The 24758-nt window shown below is 44.7% G+C and overlaps 2 protein-coding genes and 1 long non-coding RNA gene across 7 annotated transcripts in view; 1 reads left to right on the forward strand and 2 right to left on the reverse strand.

The window, feature by feature from the left end:
• Positions 1-2694, reverse strand: part of INTS15 (integrator complex subunit 15) — a 13637-nt gene extending 10943 nt beyond the window's left edge. Inside the window, exons 1-2 of one of the 3 annotated variants that reach the window (XM_059414374.1) lie at positions 2461-2694; positions 1730-1951 (exon numbers count right to left, since the gene is read on the reverse strand). In XM_059414374.1, the coding sequence (XP_059270357.1) occupies positions 1730-1951; positions 2461-2622 (384 nt within the window). In that variant the 5' untranslated portion in view covers positions 2623-2694. Of the gene's footprint in view, positions 1-1729; positions 1952-2166; positions 2340-2430 lie in introns of those variants that run through there. The other 2 variants (XM_059414373.1, XM_059414375.1) reach the window with 2 other exon arrangements.
• A 1354-nt stretch (positions 2695-4048) lies between these two features.
• ZDHHC4 (zinc finger DHHC-type palmitoyltransferase 4) lies at positions 4049-18252 on the reverse strand. 3 transcript variants are annotated; one of them, XM_059414378.1, is made up of 8 exons: positions 18168-18252; positions 17528-17666; positions 16769-16892; positions 15901-15974; positions 14840-15018; positions 12993-13118; positions 11214-11458; positions 4049-4396 (listed from the first exon to the last, which is right to left on the reverse strand). In XM_059414378.1, the coding sequence occupies exons 3-8, from the start codon at positions 16883-16885 to the stop codon at positions 4106-4108; spliced, it is 1032 nt and encodes a 343-aa protein (XP_059270361.1). In that variant the 5' UTR covers positions 16886-16892; positions 17528-17666; positions 18168-18252; the 3' UTR covers positions 4049-4105. The 3 variants fall into 3 exon arrangements, with proteins under 3 accessions (XP_059270361.1, XP_059270360.1, XP_059270359.1); XM_059414377.1 differs by having other exon boundaries at positions 17475-17666; positions 18081-18222; XM_059414376.1 differs by having other exon boundaries at positions 18081-18220.
• Positions 18253-18333: 81 nt separating this feature from the next.
• On the forward strand, positions 18334-24460 carry LOC132026476 (uncharacterized). The gene is made up of 3 exons (XR_009406926.1): positions 18334-19199; positions 20171-20357; positions 24026-24460. It is a non-coding gene; the product is annotated as an uncharacterized LOC132026476 (long non-coding RNA).
• The last annotated feature ends 298 nt before the right edge of the window (positions 24461-24758 follow it).

Genomic DNA, 24758 nt, shown 5'->3' on the forward strand with positions numbered 1-24758 from the left:
TAACCACCAGGACCTTTTCCTGTCCCTGACATCTGCTTTTGCTTTGCCAGACCGCCCCCCCCCCGCCATCAGAGGCCAATCTGTAGCTCCTGCCACATTTCACGGCTGCTCAGGACGCTCCAGGTCCAGGGCACCGATGTGGCCTACAGGGAGGTGGAGGGTGGGGAGAACCACAAGGAGAAAGCAAGCCAGATTGTTCCCTCGGGCTGAACTCGGCCCCCACCACCTCAAACCAACCATCCCGCCTTCCCCAATGGGAAGCTGCAGCCCCTCGCCCCAGCGTGGCAAATCTTGGCTCAAACCACTAGGACCTTTTCCTGTCACTGACATCTGCTTTTGCTTTGCCAGAAAGCCAGCGCGACAGCATCAGGAGAGAGAAATGAGAAATTACGTGATGAATTAGAAGATGTGAAGCCTGACTTTACTAGGTGATTGATGAAGGGACAGAGGTAACTGTGATATTAAATACAACACACGTGATCGATTCAGATGGCCCAGAAACCAGCCTGGTGACAATTAAGGTACGGATTCCACTGAGACTTACCTGGGTGCCACAGAGAACAGTATATTTTCTTCTAGCCAAATTTTGAGGATAAACAGATTTCAAGGAAAACATCTACATAAACTGGAGAAACAAACCCAACACCAAAGGCTTCAAGTACTTGAGAATGAAGCAAGTTTGTGAAACTGAACATGGTAAATTCTTTTAGCTTAGCTGAGAATCATGTTAATCTCAATTCTGAGTTAACAATTACTCTACGTGGATTATCAATTTTTGAAAGACTCTGAGCAACAAAAGCAAAAAATGAATCTTTCAAAATACCATCTAACACCAAATATATTGATATTGTTTGATATTTAAAAACATTCTAGGGGCGCCTGCGTGGCTCAGTGGGTTAAAGCCTCTGCCTTCAGCTCAGGTCATGATCCCAGGGTCCTGGGATCGAGCCCCGCATCGGGCTCTCTGCTGAGTGGGGAGCCTGCTTCCCCCGTCTCTCTGCCTGTCTCTCTGCCTACTTGTGATCTCTGTCAAATAAATAAATAAAAAATCTTAAAAAAAAAAAATTCTAAAAGGCTCATGTGCCACACCCATTAGAAGAGCCGGGATCGGGATGCCTGGGTGGCTCAGTTGGTTGGACGACTGCCTTCGGCTCAGGTCATGATCCCAGAGTCCCGGGATAGAGTCCCGGGATCGAGTCCCGCATCGAGCTCCCAGCTCCATGGGGAGTCTGCTTCTCTCTCTGACCTTCTCCTCGCTCATGCTCTCTCTCACTGTCTCTCTCTCAAATAAATAAAAATAATTAAAAAAAAAAAAAAAGAAGAGCCGGGATCTTTGTATTGTCACCCTGCAACAAGGTGAAACAATTTACATGCTTACTGACTGTGTAATTTACTTACTTAAAAAAAAAAAAAATCTATCTTTGAGGCCACATTATGCATAGCTGTTTTCAAAATCCTACCATATCATTTTCAACCAAGGAAAAATGATATTTTGCTTATTCTGGAGATGAAGAACTTTCTTTTTTTCTCTTAAATTCATTTACCATTACAAACAAGTTTTGTTAGGAATGGGTACTACCCATATCTAACCGTAGGTGTGGAGTATTAGCAGACAGGGCAGTGACACCAAGGAGATAACACACAGAAAATGCCTCTCCCAAAATCCAATTAAGGGGCACTAAACTCCTCTTCAGAGCCTCTCCGGAGAAGGCTATTTCTCGGGTAGTACCTGGAGCCAGGAAGCCGCACACTCCAACACTGGGATCCGACACACAGCCACAGCCATGGAGACCAGTTTTCCCAACAAGCTCATCCGGCTGTCATCAGCCTTGTTCCCTTGGGGGCTGAAAAGGGACGAGAAAATAATCTGCCGGACAGAGTCCTTGGTTTGCTCCTGGAAATAATTGCACATGATTTCAAGAAGTTGGAGCTCCTGAAGTGAATTCAACCTCTGCAAAAACAAATCCAAGAGAAGCGGTAAGAAACTTAGCTTTAACGTGCGCACTAATCCATACGGTAAGAAAACAGGAAATAATCCTATTTTCCCCCTGGGAACTGTTCACCCCTCTAAAGCCTGGGTCCCAGGGGGAAGAACTCTGTTAATCCCGGGAAATGTCAGTATACAGAATTCGACATCCTCCTGGGGCCCTCGGGATGATGACCTACAGCGGTCTGAGACTCGATTACAGGCCTTTAACGTCTCTTCCTGCAGCACCGCCGAGACCGGGCTGTCGCACGCCCGGCAAGCAGGCCCACAGCCGAGCAATGCTCAGGAAGCCAGAGCAGGTGGACTGGGGCTGCTGCGAAGGAGCGCGCCCCGGGGCGAGCACGGCGCCGCCGGTGGGAAGAGGGTCTGTGGTTGGCCAAGGCTTGTCACCGCGAGGGGCGGGAAAGAAGCGGGAGTTTCCTTCTCGCGGCCGCCCGCCGCACCTTGGGCTGCGCGCCGCGCTCCTTGGGCACCTGGAACACGAACTCCTCGAGCAGCTCCACGGGGCCCTTGTCCACGATGGGCAGCGGCGCGCTCTGCAGCTGGCTGCTGAAGTAGATGTCCAGGTGGTACAGCACCTCCTTGGCGGCGCTCAGCGCGTCGCGGCGCAGCAGCGAGTGGCGGATGTCGCTCATGGTGCGGCCGCTGCGGCCCGGGGCGCCCGGAGCGCGTCGGGACTTCCGCCCCGGGCCCCGCGGGCGCGCCCGCCGCCGCCGCCGCCGAGACAAAGAGGCCGCGACCCGGCCTCCGCCCGCCGACCCCGGCGCCCGTCCGCCCGCCGCTCCGGGCCGCTCAGGGGGCCATCGCTGCCGCCGCCGCCGGCCAGCGGGCTCCCGGCTGTGCGAGTGCGGCGCCACCGAGGGCAGCGGGAGCCCGTCGCCGCGGAGCCGAACGGCGGCGGAATGCCGAGCGCGGCGACGGCGGCCCGCAGGGGCCAAGCGCAGGCGGCCGCGAGGGCTGGCTCTCAAGAGGGCGCCACCTGGCGGCGCGGCCCGCCCGCGCGGAGGGAGGCACGCCCCGCCCCACAGGCCCCGCCCCCGGGCCCTGCGACCGCCCCCGGACCTGGGGCCCAGCGCTCCGCCGCGCAGACCTGGGCGGCCGCGCCCACCACTGAACGCTCACTGGGCTTGGCGCTCCACCGGCCCGCGCGCCGGACGTGAAGCTCCGCGGGCTTCCTTTGCGCGGCGCTCTAAGTCCATTGATTGATTTAACCGCGCTTTTCCACCTGTAACAGAGGCGTGGTGGTGCAGGGCCGTGTCAAAGGGTGTATCTAGTCTGGAACTCTTGGGGCCGCAGTGACAAATGATGCCATCCGATCCCCGGCCTCCGAGTTCTTGTCCCGAGTCCCCCTACTCCCCAATCCCCTCCAGTGCGGCTGGCCATGGGAATCCTAGGTGTCCTGCTCCTGAAAACTCTCCCCTCCCCAAAATCCTCAACACTTTCTTCTGCATCCATCCCTACGCTGAATTAACGGGGCAGTAGCAGCGCGGGGCCTGGGGTGTTAGTTCGGAATTTTAAAAATAGGGCAGAAAAAACTTGAACATGGCCACAAGAAGCCAGGGCAGGGCAGCCGGGGGACCACAAGTGCAAGATTGGGTCCTGTGTAAAAGGCCCATGCTGGCCACAAGGAGGGCTTGGGTGAGGGTGTTGAGCATGACTAAGGAGATGAAAAGCCAAGTCCTTTCCCTGGGAGAGCTGGAAAGGGCATCACAGAGCGTGCAGCTGGTACAACCCTACCTCACTGAGACTCTCCTGCACATCAGGGGACACAGTCAAGACCCTTCCTTCGGAAGCCTCGAATCTACAGTGGGAGACCAAGGTTCGCTGGAACCTCTGCGAAGTCATCTTTGATGCTCTTGGCACCAGGACTTGAGATAAACTCCATTCCAACAGGCTGAGGGAACAGAGGATGAACAGGGAAGATTTCTACCACGGGAATCAGCGTGGCAGTTGTACGGATTAAGGAAACACGAGTTTTCTCTTCCCTTCCTGAACCCCTGAGAGCCCATCGATAAACATGCAGAAACCAGAAAAAGAAACACCACACCAACTCTTAGAAAGTACTATTTGTATAAATAAATTTATACTATATTTAAGTGGCAGTAACACTTCCCATTCTTAGTTTTTCTTTCTCTCATAATGTGCAGTGGCAGGAAGGAAGATCTCTCTGAGGTTGCTCCAAAGCCCATGGGAGTGAATGTTCCGGTAGACCTGGGGCTCTGCTGAAGGGGGCCGGGCCGCGTGGGGGCAATGTTGACACCAGGCCCGGTCACCTCGGTACCACTCGTTAGTGGTCTGGTTGGTGGCAGCCAGGTACAAAGCAAAGCACAGGTAGCCCCCCAGGAGGAGGCTCAGCATGACAACAAAGCCCAGCATGAAGACAATCCTTGGGAAGGTAACGAACAGGTACTGGGGGCAAAGAAGAAACAGCACGTTAGGCAGCCAGGCTGGGACAGAAGAAAGGGCTGCACCCTCCAGCTGCGGCCCAGTCCGCAAACACTCGAGAGCTGCCCACCCAGCTCCCCGACCTGCATACACATCTGACCATCTAAACACCGAACCACAAGCAGCACTGAAAAACAGCCCGGGAGGAAACCCGAGTATGTACAAGAGTTCCAAGTGAGCTAAATGAAACGTGTACACTGAAGGAAAAGGGAAAGGATACTCCCAGGAGGGAGTGCCTTCCCTGTTAGCGGTGTATAAAACAAAGCCCTAACTACAGACCTGAGTTCATGCATCAAAATCAAGTCCAGATGGACAGAGATCACTCTCTCTCTCAACACAGCATGACCATGGAAATGCGCATACAAGAGTATTCACTACACTGATTTGAATGGCCCCTCTTCCTAAAAGAAACAAGTTAAAAGTCCATCCACAGGGGTGCCTGGGTGGCTCAGTGGTTAAAGCCTCTGCCTTCGGCTCGGGTCATGATCCCAGGGTCCTGGGATCCGGTCCCACATCGGCCTCTCTGCTCCGCGGGGAGACTGCTTCCCCCTCTCTCTCTGCCTTGCCTCTCGGCCTACTTGTGATCTCTCTCTGTCAAATAAATGGATAAAATCTTAAAAAAAAAAAAAAAAAAAAGTCCATCCACAAGGAAGTCAAACCTTGGGATAGTCACGCTCTGGAATAAAAAGGAGCCGATAGAAATGAGATCAATTCCTACGTTCCAATTTGGAAAAGACACTGATAAAAGATTGTTGGATGTGAAAGACAAGAGGCGAGGCTCACCATGGGATCATATTTGTGTAAAAACAAAAAGATTCCATGAAACTCCCTATGACTATATAAACACACAAAAGAAAAAAGACTGAAATGTTCACACAAAACTACAGAAGTAGGGATGCCTGGGTGGCTCAGTTGGTTAAGCTGCTGCCTTCGGCTCAGGTCATGATCCCAGGGGCCTGGGATTGAGTCCCATGTCGGGCTCCTTGCTCAGTGGGGAACCTGTTTCTCTCTCTGCCTCTGCCTGCCACTCTGCCTGCTTGTGCTTTCTCTCTCTCTCTGACAAATAAATGAATAAATAAAATCTTAAAAAAAAACAACAACAATAACAACAACTACAAAAGTAGTTGCCCCTGGGGTGTGAAGTTGTTAGGAGGGGAGGGGCGAATCTCCCAGTTTTCTTTTCATTTCTTCCTAAAGATGTTTAAAATTTCATGCTTCTCTCCCCAGCTTTACTGAGATATAATTGACAGGACACTGAAAGTTTAAGGTGCATAATATGACATACAGCAAATGATTACAACAGGCTTAGTTAATACATCCATCACCACACATGGTTAAAATGTTTTTTTGTGTGTGTGTGATGAGAACTTTTAAAACCCACTCTCTTAGCAACCATCAAATATACAACACAGTATTGTTAACTACAGTTCCCAGGCTGTACATTGTATCCCCAGGACTTCTTCATCTTTCAAATATGACTCTGTACCTTTACTACCTATGCCCAATTCCCCACCTTCTCCGTCTTTTTTTTTTTTTTTTAAACGCTTCTGACTGCTTGAATTTTTGTTATTTTTTTTAAATAAAGAAAATGAGGGACGCCTGGGTGGCTCAGTTGGTTAAGCAGCTGCCTTCGGCTCAGGTCATGATCCCAGCGTCCTGGGATCGAGTCCCACATCGGGCTCCTTGCTCGGCAGGGAGCCTGCTTCTCCCTCTGTCTCTGCCTGCCATTCTGTCTGCTTGTGCTCGCTCTCTCCCTCCCCCCCTCTGAAAAAAAAAAAAAAATTTAAAAAAAAAAAAAAAAAAAAAAGAAAATGAATTTTGAAAGAGGTCAGTATTTTTTAAAATATTTTGTTTACTTGAGAGAGAAAGAGAGAGAGAACAAGTTGGGGGGTGGGCAGAGGGTGAGAAAGAAACCAAATTCCTGCTGAGCAGGGAGCCAGATGAGGGACTCGATCCCAGGACCCTGAGATCATGGCCTGAGCTGTAGGCAGACACTTAACTGAGCCACCCAGGTGCCCCAAGAGTTCAGTATATTTGAAAGTCAGGAGTAAGAGAGAAGTAGATGCATCTCTTGACAGGGGAGACTTTCTAACTGAAGTTATAAAGAAAAGAGATATATTAGATGAGAAAGGAGGTCTAAGTTTTTAAATACAGAAAAGGATACATAAATTGAAAACAAATATAAGAATAAACTGTCATTACTGCACAATCTCAAATCAAAAGTAATTCTAGTATCAAATAGGTAAACAGTTAAAAGGACATAATTCAGAAAAGATCTACAAATAACTGACAAATGAGAAAAGTAATCAAAAGCAATGAAAGAAATAGAATTTTTAAAAAGGATACACAGTAGTTTCCTACCAAATTAGAAGCACCTGCTGCTCCCGGGCATCCTCAATGCCAGTTCTGCCTCAACGAAATGAACACTGATAAAAATATATATTCAAGTCAAAAGATTTATAAATGTTAATAATCTCTGATCCAGTACATATTTTTTGGAATTTATCCTACAGAAAGTCCTAAGTACAAAGACAAAACTATATACACTGCAAAGGGGAAAACACACTTCACCCATGGAGAGAGCTGTGTATCACGGGTCCCATGTCCCACCTGATGGGAAGTAACATGAAATACACATCCCTACCTAGGAAACATTCTTGCCAAAAATATTTAACTTGAATCTAATCAGGGCTCTAGACTAACTTCCAGTTCACATTATTATGAAGGAACAGAGGAAAATCTGTTGACAGAAGTAGGAAAAAGGCAAATTTAGAACAAGGGACATTCTAAAAGACAACCAACTAAACTACTAAATGTCAATTTCATGAAAAAAAAAAAAAGCAGGGGCATTATTTTAAACAGACTAACAAGACAACATTCAGTTGCCTAACGATGAGGTGAAATCTGGTTCAAGGAGGTAAAAAAGCTATAAAAGATTGATTTGAAAAAAATGAAAAAAAAAAAAGAGAAACAGTGGGGATATTTCCATATGGACTAGATGATTTAGTACCTATTTATTATATATCCTATGTTTATTACATAGATTTACTATTACTTTTCTTACATGAGGTAACATAATTATAGTTATATAGGAGAAGGTTGACATTCTTTAAAAATGCATGTTCAAGAATTTAGGGGCAAAGCGACATGATGTCTTCAATTTATGAGACCAACATGGGGCTCGGTCTCACAACACCAAGATCACAACCCGAGAAGAAATAAAAAATTGGATACTTAACCAACTGAGCCACACAGGCACCCCATAATTGAAAAAAATTTTTAAGAGTAAAAACTGTTCAAGGTTGAAACGACAAGGTTATCACTACACAACCTATCAGAATGGCTAAAATGAAAAACAGTGATAACATTAAGTGCTAGCAAGGATACAGACAAACCAGTCCCTCCCCCTTCACTGGTGAGGATGTACAATGGGGTACAACCACTCTAGAAAAGAAGATGGCGGTCCTTTCCAAGACTGAAAGTGGACTTATCGTCAACCCAACGATCACACTGAAGACAGATCATCACGTAGGACTTGTGAATGGGAATGTTCAATGCAGCATTTCGCAGGGTCCTTCAGAGGGTGAATAGCTAAACAGAGTGTGGAATGCTATACAGCAGTAAAAAGGAAGGAACCCTAGATCCGTGCAACCACTTGTGTGGATCTCAAAGAAATTGCATTAAGTGAAGAAACCAACCTCAGAAAGATAGTGTATGATCCATTTGTGTAACAATCATAAAATAACAATAACAGAGGTGGAGAAGGGAGTAGTGGTACCAGGCATTAGGGATGTGAGGAGGAAGCTGTAGCTGTGAGCAGTAACATGAGGGAGTGTGTAGTGATGGATAATACAGCGTGTTGACTGTAGTGGTGGTTATACATGGCTGCACATGGGACAAACTGCACAAAGCTACACACACACACACACATACACAAAACCACAAATAAACACATATGTAACTGGTAAAATCTCAATTGGCTATGGGGATTGTGACAACCTCAATTGCTTGGTTTTGGCCTTGAGCCATGCTTGTAGAGGGATGCTGGCACGGGGCTAAGGGCTTACAAGCACATAGGCTTCCTGTGTGTTTCTTTGTAATCTCCTATAAAACTGTAATTATTTCAAAATAAACTTTAAAAAAACACTGGCTTTAAGACTATGTATTTTGTCAGGGCACCTGAGTGGCTCAGTCATTAAGTGTTTGCCTTCAGCTCAGGTCATAATCCCAGGGTCCTGGGATCAAGCCCTGCATTGGACTCCCTGCTCAGGGGAAAGCCTGCTTCTCCCTGTCCCACTCCCCCTGCTTGTGTTCCCACTCTCACCGTCTCTCTATCAAGTAAATAAGTAAAATCTTTAAAAAAAAAAAAAAAAAGACTGTGTTTTACCATATTAACACAGTATCCTTCCAGTCCTATTTTCTGAGTGCTTTTAAATAAGAATGGGTGTTGAATTCTGTGAAACACTTTTCAGCATCTAGAGAAATAATCAGGTCATTGTTCTTTATATTTAATAATTCTGTATAAAATATTAAATCAATTTCCTAATATTGAACCAACCTTGCTGTATAAAATATTAGTCAGTTTCCTAACATTGAACCAACCTTGCATTCATGGAGTATATCCGAGTATATCCCACTTGTTCATGGCATTTTTATATTCTTTGAAACCAAAGGAAAAAACACTCAAGAAGAAGTAAGTAGTTCCCTAGTGACTGTTCATAAGCCACTTCCCATAAATTCAGTAGAAATCTTTTAGTCATCAAATGAGCTTTTTAAAAAACTCTACATTATTGTAAATTAATTTCTGACAAGGGTGTCAAAACAATTCAATGAGCAAAGAAGGGTCTTTTCAACAAAAGATGCAGGACATCTGGGCATTCACATACTAAAAGTATCAAGTTAGAGCCCAACCCAATAGCACATACTCAAACTGACTCAAAAAGGATCAAAGACCTAAATAAATACGTAGAAGAACATCTAAGTATAAATCTTCATGACCTTGGATTAGGCAATGGATTCTTTTTTTTTTTTTTAAGATTTTTATTTATTTATTTAACAGACAGAGATCACAAGTAGGCAGAGAGGCAGGCAGAGAGAGAGAGGAGGAAGTAGGCTCCCTGCTGAGCAGACAGCCCGATGTGGGGCTCGATTCCAGGACCCAGGGATCATGACCTGAGCCTAAGGCAGAGGCTTTAACCAACTGAGCCACCCAGACACCCCTAGGCAATGGATTCTTACATATGACACCGAAGCATAAGCAACAAAAGAAAATATAAAATCAAAATATGAAACTTTTGTGTTTCAAAGAAAGTTATCCCCCAAATGAAAAGACAACCCACAGAATGGGAGAAAATACTTGCAAATTCTATACCTGTGAAGGATCAAGTGTCCAGGTTATATGAAAAAATCTTACAATACAAGAAGAAACGACAATCCAAAAAAATGAGCTTCTCCTCTAAATCTTCTCCAAAGAAGACATATAAATGACGAAGCAGCACACAAAAAGATGGTCAGCATCGTTAAGTCATCAGGGAAACACAAATCAGACCACAGTAAGGCACCACTTCACATCTATTAGGATGACTTTAATCAAAAAGACAGATACTAACAAGTATCCGGCAAGGATGTATGAAGTTGGAACCTTCATACATGGATGGTGGGAATGTAAAATGGTGAAGATGCTTTGGAAAACAATCTCAGCTCCTCAAATGATTACAAATATAGTGACCATATGACCTAGCAATTCTCCTGGGCCTGACTCAAAAGCAGTAGAAACCTGTATCCACAAAAAAACTCGTACACAGATGTTCATGGTAGCCTTATTCAAAAACAAATGAAAAGTAAAAACACTCAAGAGTCCATAAGTGATGAACAAATAAAATGTGGTCCATCCACACAACGGAATATTATTCAGCCACGAAAAGGAGTGAAATACTGATTCATGGTACAACATGGATGAATCTTGAACATATTAAGTTAAAAAAAAGAAGCCAGTTCAAAAGGCCACATACTGTACAATTCCATTTATCTGAAATACTCAGAAAAGGCAAATCCATTAAAAAAAGAAGGTAGATTAGTAGTTGCCAGGAAAGAGCGGCATGGGGAATGACTGCTGATAAGTAAGAGTTTATTTTTGGGGTGATGAAATGTTCTGAAATTAGATGGTGGTAGAGGTTACACAACTGAACCACTAGACTATACACTTTAAAAGGATGAATTTTAGGGGCCCCTGGTTGGCTCAGTAGGAAGAGCAGGTTAACTCTTGATCTTGGGGTCATAAGTTTAAGCCCCACATGGAGTGTAGAGATTACTAAAAAAATAAGTAAACTTATTACTTAATTAATAAGTAAACTTAAAAATAAGTAAACTAAATAAAAGGATGAATTCTATGGTAAATGTATTATATATCAACTAAACAAACTATATACTGGGGCACCTGGTTGGTTCAGTCGGTTAAGCATCTGACTCTTGATTTCAGCTCAGGTCATGATCTCAAGGTTGTGAGACTGAGGCCTGTGTCAGGCTCCATGCTCAGTGGGGAGTCTGCTTGAGATTCTCTCTCTCTCTGCCCCTCCCCTTGTTCATGCGTGTGACCGTGTACACTCTTTTTCTCTCAAATAAATAAAATCTTAAATAAGTAATTAAATATTTAAAAGTTACATATTAATTTTTTTAAAAGGAACGGCTTCATCTTTTGACTAGGAAAATGTCCTTTTTCCAATTTTGAAACCAAAAGTCAGAAACATACACCCTACAACATAATTACCTGCACATTAATTACCTGAATGAGAAAGACAATGTCGACAACCTGGAAGTGTCCCAGATCATCAACGTAAGTCTCCAGATACAAGTCCGACAGCACCACCAACTGGACCAGAAACACAGTGCTCACCACGGCCATGGTGCCAGCTGAGGCCGTCAATGTCAAGAGGTAGAGGAGGAAGTACCTGGCGTTCCAGGCCCCGATACAATTGTTTACCCAAACACAGTGATGGTCAAAACGGTGCACACACCTGTTACACACACCTGCACAGAACGGGGAAAGCCACAAGCCTGAGTCAGTCCTTGATAGAACAATGAGACCACACACATCTATGGAGATTTTTTTTATGAACTCTTGGCAGTATGAGCTGGAAGAAATGACGGCTGCTATCACCGAGCTATCAGAACCACAGCATCAGTACAGTGGCCACGAGCCACGGGTGGGTTAGTAAGCACTTGAAATGTGACTACAAGAAAAATATGAAAGCATACTCTGTTGATATTGATAAATTCTAGATAGTTTTTCAATTTATGCAATGTTCCGTTAAGTTCAATATGAGCGTTACTTGAACAGATATAATTTTTTTTAATTTTTAATTTTTTAGATTTTATTTCTTTATTTGACAGAGATCACAAGTAGGCAGAGGCAGGCAGAGAGAAAGAGAGGAAGCAGGCTCCCTGCCAAATAGAGAGCCTGATACTCGACTCGATCCCAGGACCCTGGGACCATGACCTGAGCCGAAGGCAGAGGTTTTAAGCCACTGAGCCCCTGAACAGATATAATTTTAAAACTAGAGTCAAAACAATTAAAGTCAAATCCATTCTTCTGATAAAGATGAACCATTATGTAGGCATTAAAGGAAAATGACTTTTTGGTACTGATTCAGTTATTTTAAAACGCGTAAGAATTTCTGGAATAACTTGGGTATGTGAATCTGCTCTTCCTACTGCAAATTTTATAAAATCTAAATATAGATCAAGTAGTTCCGGGGAAGTTTAGTGTCTCAGTGGACATGTTCTGTAAATGGAAAATATATACCAGATTTCAAAAACTAAGTATGAAAAAGAGAATATAAACTATCCATGAATGATTTTTTATACTGACTACACATTAAAATGATATTTTAGGTATGTTAGGTTAAATAAAATGTATCATTAAATTTAATGGTCCCTCATTTTACTTTTGTAATGTGGCTACTAGAAAATTTAAATCACATGTGGCTCAATTTGTATTTTTGTTGGACAGCACTAGTCTAGAATCTTGGTTATTCCCCAGAGGAGTAGGCTCTGCCATGAAAGACATCTGTAAACATAACATCCCACAGAAATTCCTGTTGGGTAACAAGACCTACCACTTGGCAAAGGAAAGGCTGTTATGTCCAGGACTGAGTTGCCCACTACACAAGAACATTACGAGCTTCATCTTCAGGGGAGCCCAGGTGGCTCAGTTGGGCTAAATGTCTGCCTTCGGCTCGGGTCACGATCTTGGGGTCCTGGGATTGAGCCCTGTGTCAGGGCTCCCTGCTCAGCGCAGAGTTTGCTCTGTTCTCTCCCTCTGCCCTGTCACCACTCGTATTTTCCCTTTCTCTCAAATAAATAAAATTTTAAAATAAAATAAAATAAGAGCTCACCTCCAGTCATCTGTAAGAAACCACTATCTGGTCTCTACCAGCAGTGGCTGCTCCATGTCTAAGAGAAAAATGGTCCTGCTTCTAGATTTCTGTAACATTTTCTTGCTACAAGGCCCATGTGTCTGCTGCGCAAGGACAGAGCTGGGATGAACCAAAGCCAAACTTACTGCAGTGCTTGGATCGCGCTGGTTTCCTTAAATTGCAAGTAGAACACTTCATATTCTTTGAGAACATCACTTCGTCGAATTCATAAACTTGAAGAAATGATAACTCATTTGCTTTTGTTATGGTACCTGAAAAACGTAAGGACAAGTGTCGGTTTCGAGCGATCCGATGGACTGAACATTCACAAAATCTGTCCTGACAAAGAGTGACTAAAAACTTCTGTATTTACTATTCTAAATAACTCATTTTAAAATAAATACCTTTACTGAGATACAGTTCATAAGCCCAATTCACCCATTTAAAGTGTACAACTTAACAGTTTTTAGTCCATTCACAGTGTTATGCAACCATCACTGCAATCAATTTTAGAACATTTCTATCACTTCAGAAAGAAACCCCTTAGCAGTCAACCCCAATCCTCTCGAATCCCAGCCCTTGGCAATCACGTAATCTATTTTCTGTCTCCATGCATTTGCCTTGTTTGGATACTTCTTATAAATGGACTCATACAACTTGTAGTCTTTCGTATCCACCTTCTTTCATTTAGCATAGTTTTTCAAGGTTCCTCTATGTTCTAGCACATATCACTCCTATTGCCAAACTCTGTTCCATTGAAGAGGCACATCACATTTACCTATTCGTCCGTTGATGGACAGGTGGGGCTTCCAGGATAGAAAAGCTTAAAAGTAAAGGCATGGAAAAAAGATACCAAGCAAATATCAATCAAAAAAACAAACAAAAAAAAACGGTAACGGGTACCTGGGTGGCTTAGTCGGTTAAGCATCTGACCCCTGATATCAACTTAGGTCATGATCTCTGGATTGTGAAATCAAGCCTGTGTTGGGCTCTGCGCTGGGCATGGAGCCTGCTTAAAAGTCTCTCTCTTGGGGCGCCTGGGTGGCTCAGTGGGTTAAAGCCTCTGCCTTCAGCTCAGGTCATGATCCCAGAGTCCTGGGATCAAGCTCCGCATCAGGCTCCTTGCTCAAGCAGGGAGCCTGCTTCCCTTCCTCTCTCTGCCTGCCTCTCTGCCTACTTATGACCTCTTTTTGTCAAATAAAATAAAATCTTAAAAAATAAAAAAAAGATTCTCTCTCTCCCTCTGCCACTTGTCCCCCACCCCTCTCTCCCTCTTAAAAAAAGTATAATATCAAACAAAAGAAAACTGAGAGCAAAGAGCATTACTAGTGACAAAGAGGCTCATTGTATTTTGAAAAAACATTCAAGGAAAAAGGAATACCAATTCTAAACCTGAATGCATATAATACAAATATATACATAACTATTATACACACCTATACATACATACATCTATAATAGCTTCAAAATAAGTAAAGCCAAAACTGACAAGGAGAAACCTCAAATCTATCATCAGAATGAGGTAACATACCTCTCTCCGTTATTGCAAACAAAAATATTAGGATGAACATAAAAGATTTGAACATAATTAACCAACTTGACTTAATGAACTCACATGGGTCTACACCCAAGAACTAGAATATATACATTATTTCAAAACCACACAGATCACTTACAAAAATGACACACAACCGGGCATGATGCAAATACCAATGAAATTTTTGAAACAGGGCCACAGAGACCACAAAGTCGCTACATAACACAAAGTATCAAAAAATAAACTAAAAAAGCATGTAGAAAATTTTAGGCTGTCCTAAATAACCCAAGGGTCAAAGAAGAAACAAATAAAATCAGAAGACAATCCCAACGAGAAGATGATGAAGACACTGCATATCACATCTTTTACCAAGTCTCCAGAGGGATCACTAGTCTGTAACCGTGTAGGTGGATGGCTGAGTTGCCGCCAGTCTCCACACTGAGGGCCTCAACTTACCAGGGTTGCTCACACAGCTGAGCGTGAAAAACACCAGGTTTACAATCAGCAGCAGGTAGGGCAGAAGAAGGTAATGCAAGGGAAACTCCAGCTCTCGACAGTAGCCAAATACTTCGCAGGTGTATTCACTGTAAACCATCCCTTGCAAGACAAGGTGCAGAAGAATGAAGGTGTGGTTTCTGAAAGGAAAAAGGCAGCATGTGGCCTTCTCCATGAAGAAATCGTGTCATACTAAAGTTAACCTGGGCCCAACCACTTCCTTTGGGCTTGATAATAGCACGAATTATGCAAGAGACCATGTGAGACAGTTCCCACATTGCCTCACAATACTCAGTACTCAATAGATGTCATCTATTAACTTTTTTTTTAGTATTTTAATTATTCAGAGAGACAGAGAGTGTGTGAGCGTGTGACAGCAGGGGGAGGGACAGAGGGAGAGAGAGAATCTCAAGCGGACTCCATTCTGAGCCGGGAGCTCAAAGTGGGGCTTGATCCCATGACCCCAAGGTCATGAACTGAACTGAAATCAAGAGCTGGATGGCTCAACTGACTGAGCCACCCAGGCACCCCTTTTGTCTTTATTGGGGATTGAGGTATCAGGATGTATCTCTTTTCATAGAAATGCATGTAATATTGCCATTCCTTAAATATTTCTGTGAAAACTCCAGAAATAAAAGGCAGATTATTTATGAGCAGAGGTCCTAAACCCAGGATTCTTGATCCTTCTCAGCTTCCTTCCCCGAACTGGAAGGAAACCAACAAGCAGTGTCCTGAAGCTAGGGGACAGCAACAAATAATAATCAAAACAGTAAAGAAAACAGTATTTTTAAAAAAATTTTTCAAGATTTTATTGAGAGAGAGAGAGAGAGAGAGTGAGCGAGCAGGGGGAGGGGCAGAAGGAAAGAGAAGAGAGAGAATCTTAAGCGGGCCCCATGCCCAGCAAAAAGCCCGACTCACGGCTCACTCTCAGGACTCTGCGATCAGGGCCTGAGCTGAAACCAAGAGTCAGACGCTTAACCAACTGACCCGCCCGGACAAGAAGAGAGTATTTAAACTCATACCGTGTATGGAAGAGGTAATGAAGCAATTTTAGCACAGCTCTCTGAAGGCATTCTGGAATTATATAGGAAATTATCTAAACAAAAAAGAAGGATTCAATGTCATTTCGCATTCTCCCCGCTCCCAAACATACCAGATGCTCCCCTTTGAGCTAGTGATACTGGGGATTTGTGTTTCTGCATTAAGGGCAGAGAAGAGATTTGAGAGAGAATAAAATAAAGGGTTTCCCTCAGCTGGTCTTCCTTTGATGCCAGTTCCTCTCCTACCTTTCCACTCTAACTCCAAAGAAAGCACCATGTTGCGGTCTTCAGGCAAAGGAAGGAGAGTAGAGGGGCTGGTAGGTATGTTAATGTGAACTCCACTCCCTTCCCTACCTTGGGTTCAATCCTACGTTCCAGAGTTCATTTGTAATCACTAAGCATTAACCCAGGTCAGTCCCAAGTCAACCCGTTCCCAAAGGCTGCTGACCCCAACTCTGCTCACTTTGCCCCCTGAAGGATGGTTGGCAGCCTGATGCTTACTCCCTGGTCATACAGCCCCCAGTTCCACCCATCAGGACCCTCTAGGCACACACTGCTCACATCCAGGCCCAATTACAGGCATCAAATTCAAAGAAAAATAGCCAACCTTGAGAATGTTATCTTCTCTCAAAGCGACATCACAAGATTACTTTCAACAATAACAAAAAAAAAAAAAAAAAAGAGAGAGAGAGAGCGAGAGAGAGACTTTTGAATAGACCACAAATACCATAAATGAAAGAACTGAACAAATAATAAAAATGGCAACTCTCTTTTTGTTCCATCAGGGAACTGATGAGCCTTTTAGACTGGTGGTAGTCAAAATCCAGTGGTCTCCAGGCATCACCATTACCTGTGCTGCCCCTCTGACCAGGCCTTTCAGGTAATGGGTTTTTGAGCAGATGCAGATCATAACAACACCAATCAGCACCAAAGCCAAGTAGAACAAGAAGAGAACCAAGAAGTCCATCCTGGGGCTACAAAGAAACAGAAAGAGTGTGACTACTACTGGGGGATATATTCCAAGGTGCATATTCTTAGATATCAACTCTGTAAACGGGTCCCCAAACAGAATTCAGCAGCCCTTATGCACACACTGCTTTGCACTGAGACCGCCCACTTTGCACTGAGACTGTCCTTCAAGAACTTCCTAATCAAACCACTGTGACTTATTTAGGGCATCTTCTGCCTACACATTCCAAAATTAAATGGGGGGGGGGATGTGCAAAATGCATACACTTTCCCTCCCACCAGCAACAAATCATCTTTGTATTTACTTAAATACAAACCCACGTAGATATTGATACGGAATGTACCCAAAAGAATCTGCTGACAATACTACTGGAACAAACATCCCCCAGAGGCAGTCGGGGACTCACTCCCACAACAATCGTGGATCACCCAGGGGGACCAGAGTCAACACACAGGCCTGTATTAACTGGAAACGGTTACTTCTGGCCTTAGCAGATATGATTCCAGGCAGGACTTCCAACTGAGATAACCAAACTACAAACTATTCACGAGATAAGACGGAGGAAACAATGAGCAGCAATTCTCACGATGTGAGTCAGGGTCCCCAGCCTACATATTTCCCGTTTGGATAATTTTCTACCGGCAGCTCGGGCATTCCTCCTCCCAACATTCACGGAGAACTCAAACGGCATCTGCTCGTGTGCAGCGGCGTGTGCCTGGCACAACAGGTGGCACCCAAAGCTGCAGGAGGCATGGTTCTTCTAGAAGGCTGGATCTGGCTGCAGAGACATCGATAAAACACCCACACAATAAAACAGGGTGGGAGTCAGGGGACGGTATAAAGTGTGGAAAATAATTTTAAAGTCAGGGGATGCTGAGATCCCGCGGTTGTGAACGGGACTATAGGACTTCGGAAGGAAAAGCTAACTGGGAAGATTAAGCCAGGAGCCTTGGGTCCTGGTTTCTATTCCTAATCTCTGAGGTGCCTACGCTGGCCACCGGACAGAAAGGCTTATCCGAGGCTACACTATCCGGGGGTCCCGGCGGGTGGGCCTGGTCGGAGTTTTCCCCGGGGGCCGGGAGCCTGGTTGGGGGACGGGGTGTAAAAGGCGCAGAGGGGATACGGTGGGTGCCCTGAGGGGTGGAGGGGTGGGGCTGCGACCACATACCCACACCCACACATATACACTCACACACAGGTGTAAGGGCGGATCAGACAAGGAGACAGACGCCCCTGGTCCAGCTGAGTGTCAAAAAAGAGCCCTCGGAGGCGACCTTACCGCCGGGATCAGTCAACCTCCACTAGCGCCGAAGCGGCGCCTTCAGGGCGCTTCTTTAAACTTCCGGCGGGCCTGTGACGTCAGCACGCGACGCGGGCCTCTAGGCCGACTTCCGGCGGAAATGTGGGCGGGCGGGCTGACGAGCAGCCGCTGAGGGTGGGATTCGCGGCTGGGGTTCGCGGTTGGGATGGTGTTGGTAGCTTCGCACACTGGACCTTTCAGGAGGGGTGGTCGAGTCCGAGGGCTGGAAAATCGAACTTTGAAGCGGGCCGAGCTGCCTGGCAGCTTGGGTTGAACCAGTCAAGCAGGGACCCCGGCTGGCCCGTGGCGTGCACACTTAGGGGCTCCTATACCGAGTCTTCGCGATGGGCAGGACTTGCTTTGCTTTCTGCTAACCGCACCGTAGGGATCCGTCGATCCGTCCGACCCGTCCCCGTCCGACCCGCCCCAGTGTCTTTGCTCCTGATGTCTCAGAACAGCTCTGAACATCCTGTCCCCAGGAACAGTGAACAATTGCTTGACTCCAAACCTGGAGGATAAGAAGGAAGGCTGTTTAATGATAGTTGAACCTGGGGTGAGAAGAGCTGCTTCCAAACATAGCACCGAGAAGCCCCCTATGGGGTGTCCCTTTGCTCCGAACGCCTCTGCATCCGCGAAGACCAGTCTATTCTTGATGCCTCTGAAAATCTGTCAGGCCTGTCCTCCCTTTGAGGGGAACCGTCTGATCTCCAAACACTGGCTTTCAAGCTCTTCTCTTTTTCTGTCTTTGCGACCTACCCCAGCTTCTTGATTCCTTTTCTTTTTCCTTTTTAAGAAACTTACAAGCTGGGTGCCTTGGTACATGGTGTGCAAAGCCTTCATAAACTCGTGGACGCAGAATTGAAAAAAAACAAAAGCTGCAGATCAGAAGCTGTGAGGCCACCAGGGAAAACTGTGGTTATGGATGGAACCTCATCCCACATCCAGAGTGGGCTAGATCACATCAATGTCTCCAGCTGACTCATCACCCTGCTGATTAATTCTGAGCCAGTGGTTAAGTATTTTGGGTTACTTTTTTTTTTTGACTCATAAATGCAGAACTTTATTTTTATCCCCATTCATTTTTCTCAGGATGGTTTCAGTGGAGACTTAACTTTGAATCTGGGTTTGATCACTTAGGGAGTTTGTGCCGGGTCGTCTTTAATTTTTTAAAATGTACACAAGTAATACAACACTATGTGCTTGTTTAAAAAAAAAAAAATCAGACTATACAAAGCAGTTCCTCAAACGCCACCCCCAAATGCCAGTCCCTTGACAAAATCACTTATTTAGTATGTGTCCTCCCCAAATTCCTTTGTGCATTTATTTAGAAATATTTATTAAACAAATATATGTTGAGTACCCAGTGTATGCCAAGTACTATTCTCAGCACAGAGTACAGCAAAAAAACAAAGATTCCTGAACTTTATAGTTTACATTCTAGTGTATATATATACAAATACATAATTCATTGCTGTTTGCAAAAACGGCATCATAATGGCCCTCTATCTTCCTTTTTTTTTTTTTCAGTCTTGGTGATCTTTCCATGTATCTATCCTACTATATTGTATTTACCTCATTATAGACATCTCATTACATAGCTGAGCCTTAACTCATCTGCCAAGATCCCACTTTCCACTGCCTACAAGGGACTCAGGTAGTAAAGTGACAATATGAAGCAGGTGTATCCTGTGAGCAGAAATGCTATTTACACAGACCTGAAGATTGTTAACTTGAATTCCAGTGTTTTTTTAAAAAATATTTTATTTGTTTATTTGACAGAGATCACAAGTAGGCAGAGAGGCAGGCGGAGAGGAGGAAGCAGGCTCCCTGCTGAGTAGAGAGCCCAATGCGGGGTTTGATCCCAGGACCCTGGGATCATGACCTGAGCCGAAGGCAGAGGTTTTAACCCACTGAGCCACCCACGCACCCCCTAGTGGTTTGTTTGTTTGTTTGTTTTTTAAGATTTTATTTGTTTATTTTAGAGACAGAATGAGCGAGTGAATGAGTGAGAAGAGAGAGAGAAAATCTCAAGCACACTTTGAGCTGGGGACAAAGCCTGACGCGGGGCCAATCCCAGGACCCCAAGATCATGACCTGACCTGAAACCAAGAGTGGGAGCACTCAACCAACTGAGCAACCCAGGCACCCTTTGATTCCAGTGTTTTAAGAGTATGTGAAAATCTGGGTTTTTTTGTAATGTAAATCTAATTTTTGTAATGTTGGCAACCAATCCAGGACTTTAAAACACTGTTCAGGTTAAGCAGAACATCCCTGCAGGACAAATTTAACCCGACGGCCACCGGTTTGCAGTTTAACTGTCCTATTACTCAACATTTAGGTTCATTTCGGTTTGTATTGCAAACAATGCTGTGGTGGAAATACCTGAATGAGGTCTATTACACACAAGTAGGTGTATTTTCTATGGCAGCCAAGTGAAGTAAAATTCCCGGGACAAAGAACGTATGGGGATTTTTAAAAAGATTTTATTTATTTATTTATTTACTTGACAGAGATCACAAGTAGGCAGAGAGGTAGGCAGAGAGAGAGGAGGAAGCAGGCTCCCTGCTGAGCAGGGAACCCGATGCAGGGCTTGATCCCAGGACCCCGAGATCATGACCTGAGCTGAAGGCAGAAGCTTAACCCACTGAGCCACTCAAGTGCCCCAAGAACATGTAGGCATTTTAATTTTAATAAATACCATTAAGTTGCTCTTCAGCCACAAATGTCTGAGTCTGTTGCTCCAAATCCTTTCCAACATTTAATAGATTGGTTCCTTTAATATTTACCATTCTGATGGGTGAAATGGCATTTTATTTATTTGTTTAACAGACATTTACATAGTGATACCTGTGTTGAGGTACTGTTCTAAGCACTTAAAATATTTTTAATTATTTATCATTTAATCTTTATAGGAACTCAGTAAGAGAATTATTATTATTACCACTTTTTAAAAGTATTTATTTGTTTGAGAGAGACAGAGATAGTGACAGAGAGCACAAGTGGGCAGTAGAGGGAAAAGCAGGCTCCCGGCTGATCAGGGAGACCACTGTGGGAGTCAGTCCCAGGACCCCGAGATCATGACCTGAGCTGAAGGCAGACGCTTAACCAACTGAGCCACCCAGACGACCTATTATACCACTTTTATAGATGAGAAAATAGAGGCACAAAGAAGTTAAATATTTTTCCTAGGGACATAGAGCCAGAAAGTATTAAAGCCACAATTCAAACTCAGACCATTGGACCAAGAATCATTTGGTGTTCTCAATTACTGGGCTGGGCTATCTCAATTACCACTGGCCAGTTCCTGGTGGACATCTTATGTGTTTACTAGCCAATTATCGTTCCTCTATTGTGAGTTGCTTACAATTATCCTTTGCCATTTTTTTAAAGGTTTTTTTTTTTTTTAAAGATTTTTATTTATTTATTTATTTTACAGACAGAGATAACAAGTAGGCAGAGAGGCAGGCAGAGAGAGAGAGAGAGAGAGAGAGAGAAGCAGGCTCCTTGCTAAGCAGAGAGCCCGACGCGGGGCTTGATCATGGGATCATGACCTGAGCCGAAGGCAGTGGCTTTAACCCACTGAACCACCAGGTACCCCAATCCTTTGCCATTTTTATTTGAGCTGTTTACCATTCTCTTGTTGCTTTGCAGTGCTTATTTACATATTTTATGTATTTGCTAGGGGATGGGCTAGTGCTTCTCTCAGTTAGGTAACCAACCCCCACCCCAAAATAAGCAAACTCCAAGACAAGGATCTGGCATAAGTAGCTTGTTTTTGGAGATAGTCCCAGGAAACATGGCGGGGGATTGGGAAAGTGAGAGAAGAGTAGAAAGCCAAGAAAGCACAGGTTGATGAGTAGAGGTGGGCATCTAGGGTACAGCCCCTCCTGGGTTCCTCTAAGAGGCTCCATAGACTATGCCTCAGAATTGTTCCACTGAGGGACAAAGCACCAGGGTCTTCACCCAACCACTCCTGGGGCAGTAACTCCCTAGTCTTTCTTGTCTGCCCACACAGAGGCCAGCCCAGCCCCAAGCAGAGAACCCTCTCAGGCAGAAACTCAGGAAATCAGCATGTACAGGAACCGTCTGAAGGTGACCTCTATGGTGGGCTGTGGGTCTATAGGCAGGCCAGCAACATTGTCTGTATGCTGTCGAAACAGACTCCCAAACACAGTGACTTTGATAGGAAACAAGTCTAGAGTCCAGAGGTAGGTGGCAGTTCAGCAACATTAGGCATTTCTGTTCAAGGACATCCACAAGATCACATGAGATCACATGAGGACCCAGACTCTTCCACTCTTGTTCTCCACCACGAGACACACATCCCCAAACCTTCTCTGCACCAGCACCCTTACATGTCTTAGAAATTTTTTCGCAGAGCTCCTTGGCCAAAAGAATAACAATCCCATCTATTACATAATGAGCTCTAAACAACTTCATAAATATTTATGCCCTAACAACGTAGCACCCCTGGCACAATTTACCAAACTTTAAAATCAGATGGGAAACCACCATTCTCATTTCTTGCTCAACCTAGATATTCCTGGGGCAATTGCTTCCAAAATCCCTCTTCTCAAAGATGTGCTATCACGGGGTGCCTGGGTGGCTCAGTGGGTTGGGCCTCTGCTTTCGGCTCAGGTCCTGATCTCAGGGTCCTGGGATGGAGCCCTGCATCGGGCTCTCTGCTCAGCGGGGAGCCTGTTTCCTCCTCTCTCTCTGCCTGTCTCTCTACCTACTTGTGCTCTCTTTCTCTGTCAAACAAATAAATAAAATCTTAAAAAAAAAAAAAAAGATGCGCTATCAAGAATTTAGTGTTCTCACGTTGAAAACGTGAACTAGTTCAAGCTTTCATGCCACGTGCGACACAGATGCAGCTTTATTTCCTCAAACTGCTAAGAGAGCCCACGGCACCCCTCAGTTTGCTGTGGCTCCCCAGAGGCCTCCGTGCACAGTTCGGAGCCACAGCACTAGGGTGGTGTCCTTGCCCTAAGGTCACCACCTTTGCGTCCCTGAAAAAGGGAAAAGACGGAAAGGAAAGAACAGCTGTTGACCCTTGAAAATGGAACTTGTAGGCTGCCCTTAGCTTTTCCTGCTCAAGTTCCACCTGCGGGAACTTGGTCACGTGACTGAAGGGGAGCCGGGAAATATAGCCTCTCGCTGTGTTGAGCTACCACTGGTAGGTTGTTATAACAAGGACGAAATATTAATAAGACTAATATTCTGAATATTAATCTTTTGTCTCTGACTGGAATTCCAGATATTTTCTTCTATGTGTCCCATATCTGTTAGCTTGGCTCATGGTGACTTGGTCATACAGAGATTTTAAATTCTGAAATATATTTATCGGCCTTTTCTTTTGTGGCTTTAAAAAAAAATCTTATTTAAAAAGGTATTTTTTACTCCAAAATTACACACACACACACACACACACACACACACACACACAATTCACGAGTATGTTCTCCAGTATTTTCTTCTAGTTGCTTTAAACTCTTATCTTTCATTCACCTGGAATTTCTCCCTGTGATGGCTGAGGTCATTTCAGAAGGGAAGGGGAACACGTAAAGTATGTAGCCAAGGCACAGTGTGTTTTTCAAATTCTCAACTGCCTTCTAACTCACATCCCAGCTTCTGTGACACTCTTATGCATATACATGGTTCAAGGGACACTAAGACTCAACATGTAAGCCACATACCTCCCTACCTGCTCTTAGGGTAGGATTGAACTACCCCCAGCTCTAGGGGTGGGACTTAATTGGTATCAGCCAATCAGGATAATCCTCTCCTTTATCACAATAATTTTTCTTTTTTTAAGATTTTATTTATTTATTTGACAGAGAGAGACACGCTGAGAGAGAGAACACAAGCCGGGAGAGTGGGAGAAGGAGAAGCAGGCTTCCCTCCAAGCAGGAAGCCCAACGTGGGGCTTGATCCCAGGACCCTAGGATTATGACCTGAACTGAAGGCAGACGCTTGACCTTTGAGCCACCCAGGCGCCCCACCACAATAATTTTCAAAACAAAACCAGCCTCTGGAATGCGAGGGACCCAGTTAGAATGAAGCTAGGATTCCTGTTCAGTGGTGTCTCCTCTCCTCTAGATTAAATAAAGATATTAAAGAGAAACCCTGTAGCTTCACTTCTCTTATCTTGGGACTAGGAGAAAAGCCAGTCCAAGAATGAAGCCTATGCACTGGAGACGTTTCACCAGAGAGAAGCACAGAGAAATGAAGTCAGAGCCCTGAGCAAACTGTACCTGAAGCTTATACCACCTCTGGACTACACAGTTAGGTGATCCAAAAGTCCCCTTTATTTTTTTCAAGACTATATTTATTTATTTGAGAGAGAGAGAGGGAGAGTGCACATGCACATGCAGGGGTGGGGCAGAGTGAGGGGGCAGGAGAAAATCCCAAGCTCACTGCCCCTAACAAAGAGCCTGAGGGCTCATTCCCAGGACCCTGAGATCATGACCTGAACAGAAATCAAGTCAGATGCTTAACTGACTGAGTCACCAGGCGTCCCAGTCCCCTTTATTTTTTAAAACCATGTGGAGCTACATCTTCTGTAACTTG

The sequence above is a fragment of the Mustela nigripes genome, chromosome 11 (genome assembly GCF_022355385.1).
Source record: "Mustela nigripes isolate SB6536 chromosome 11, MUSNIG.SB6536, whole genome shotgun sequence".
Lineage (NCBI taxonomy): Eukaryota > Metazoa > Chordata > Mammalia > Carnivora > Mustelidae > Mustela > Mustela nigripes.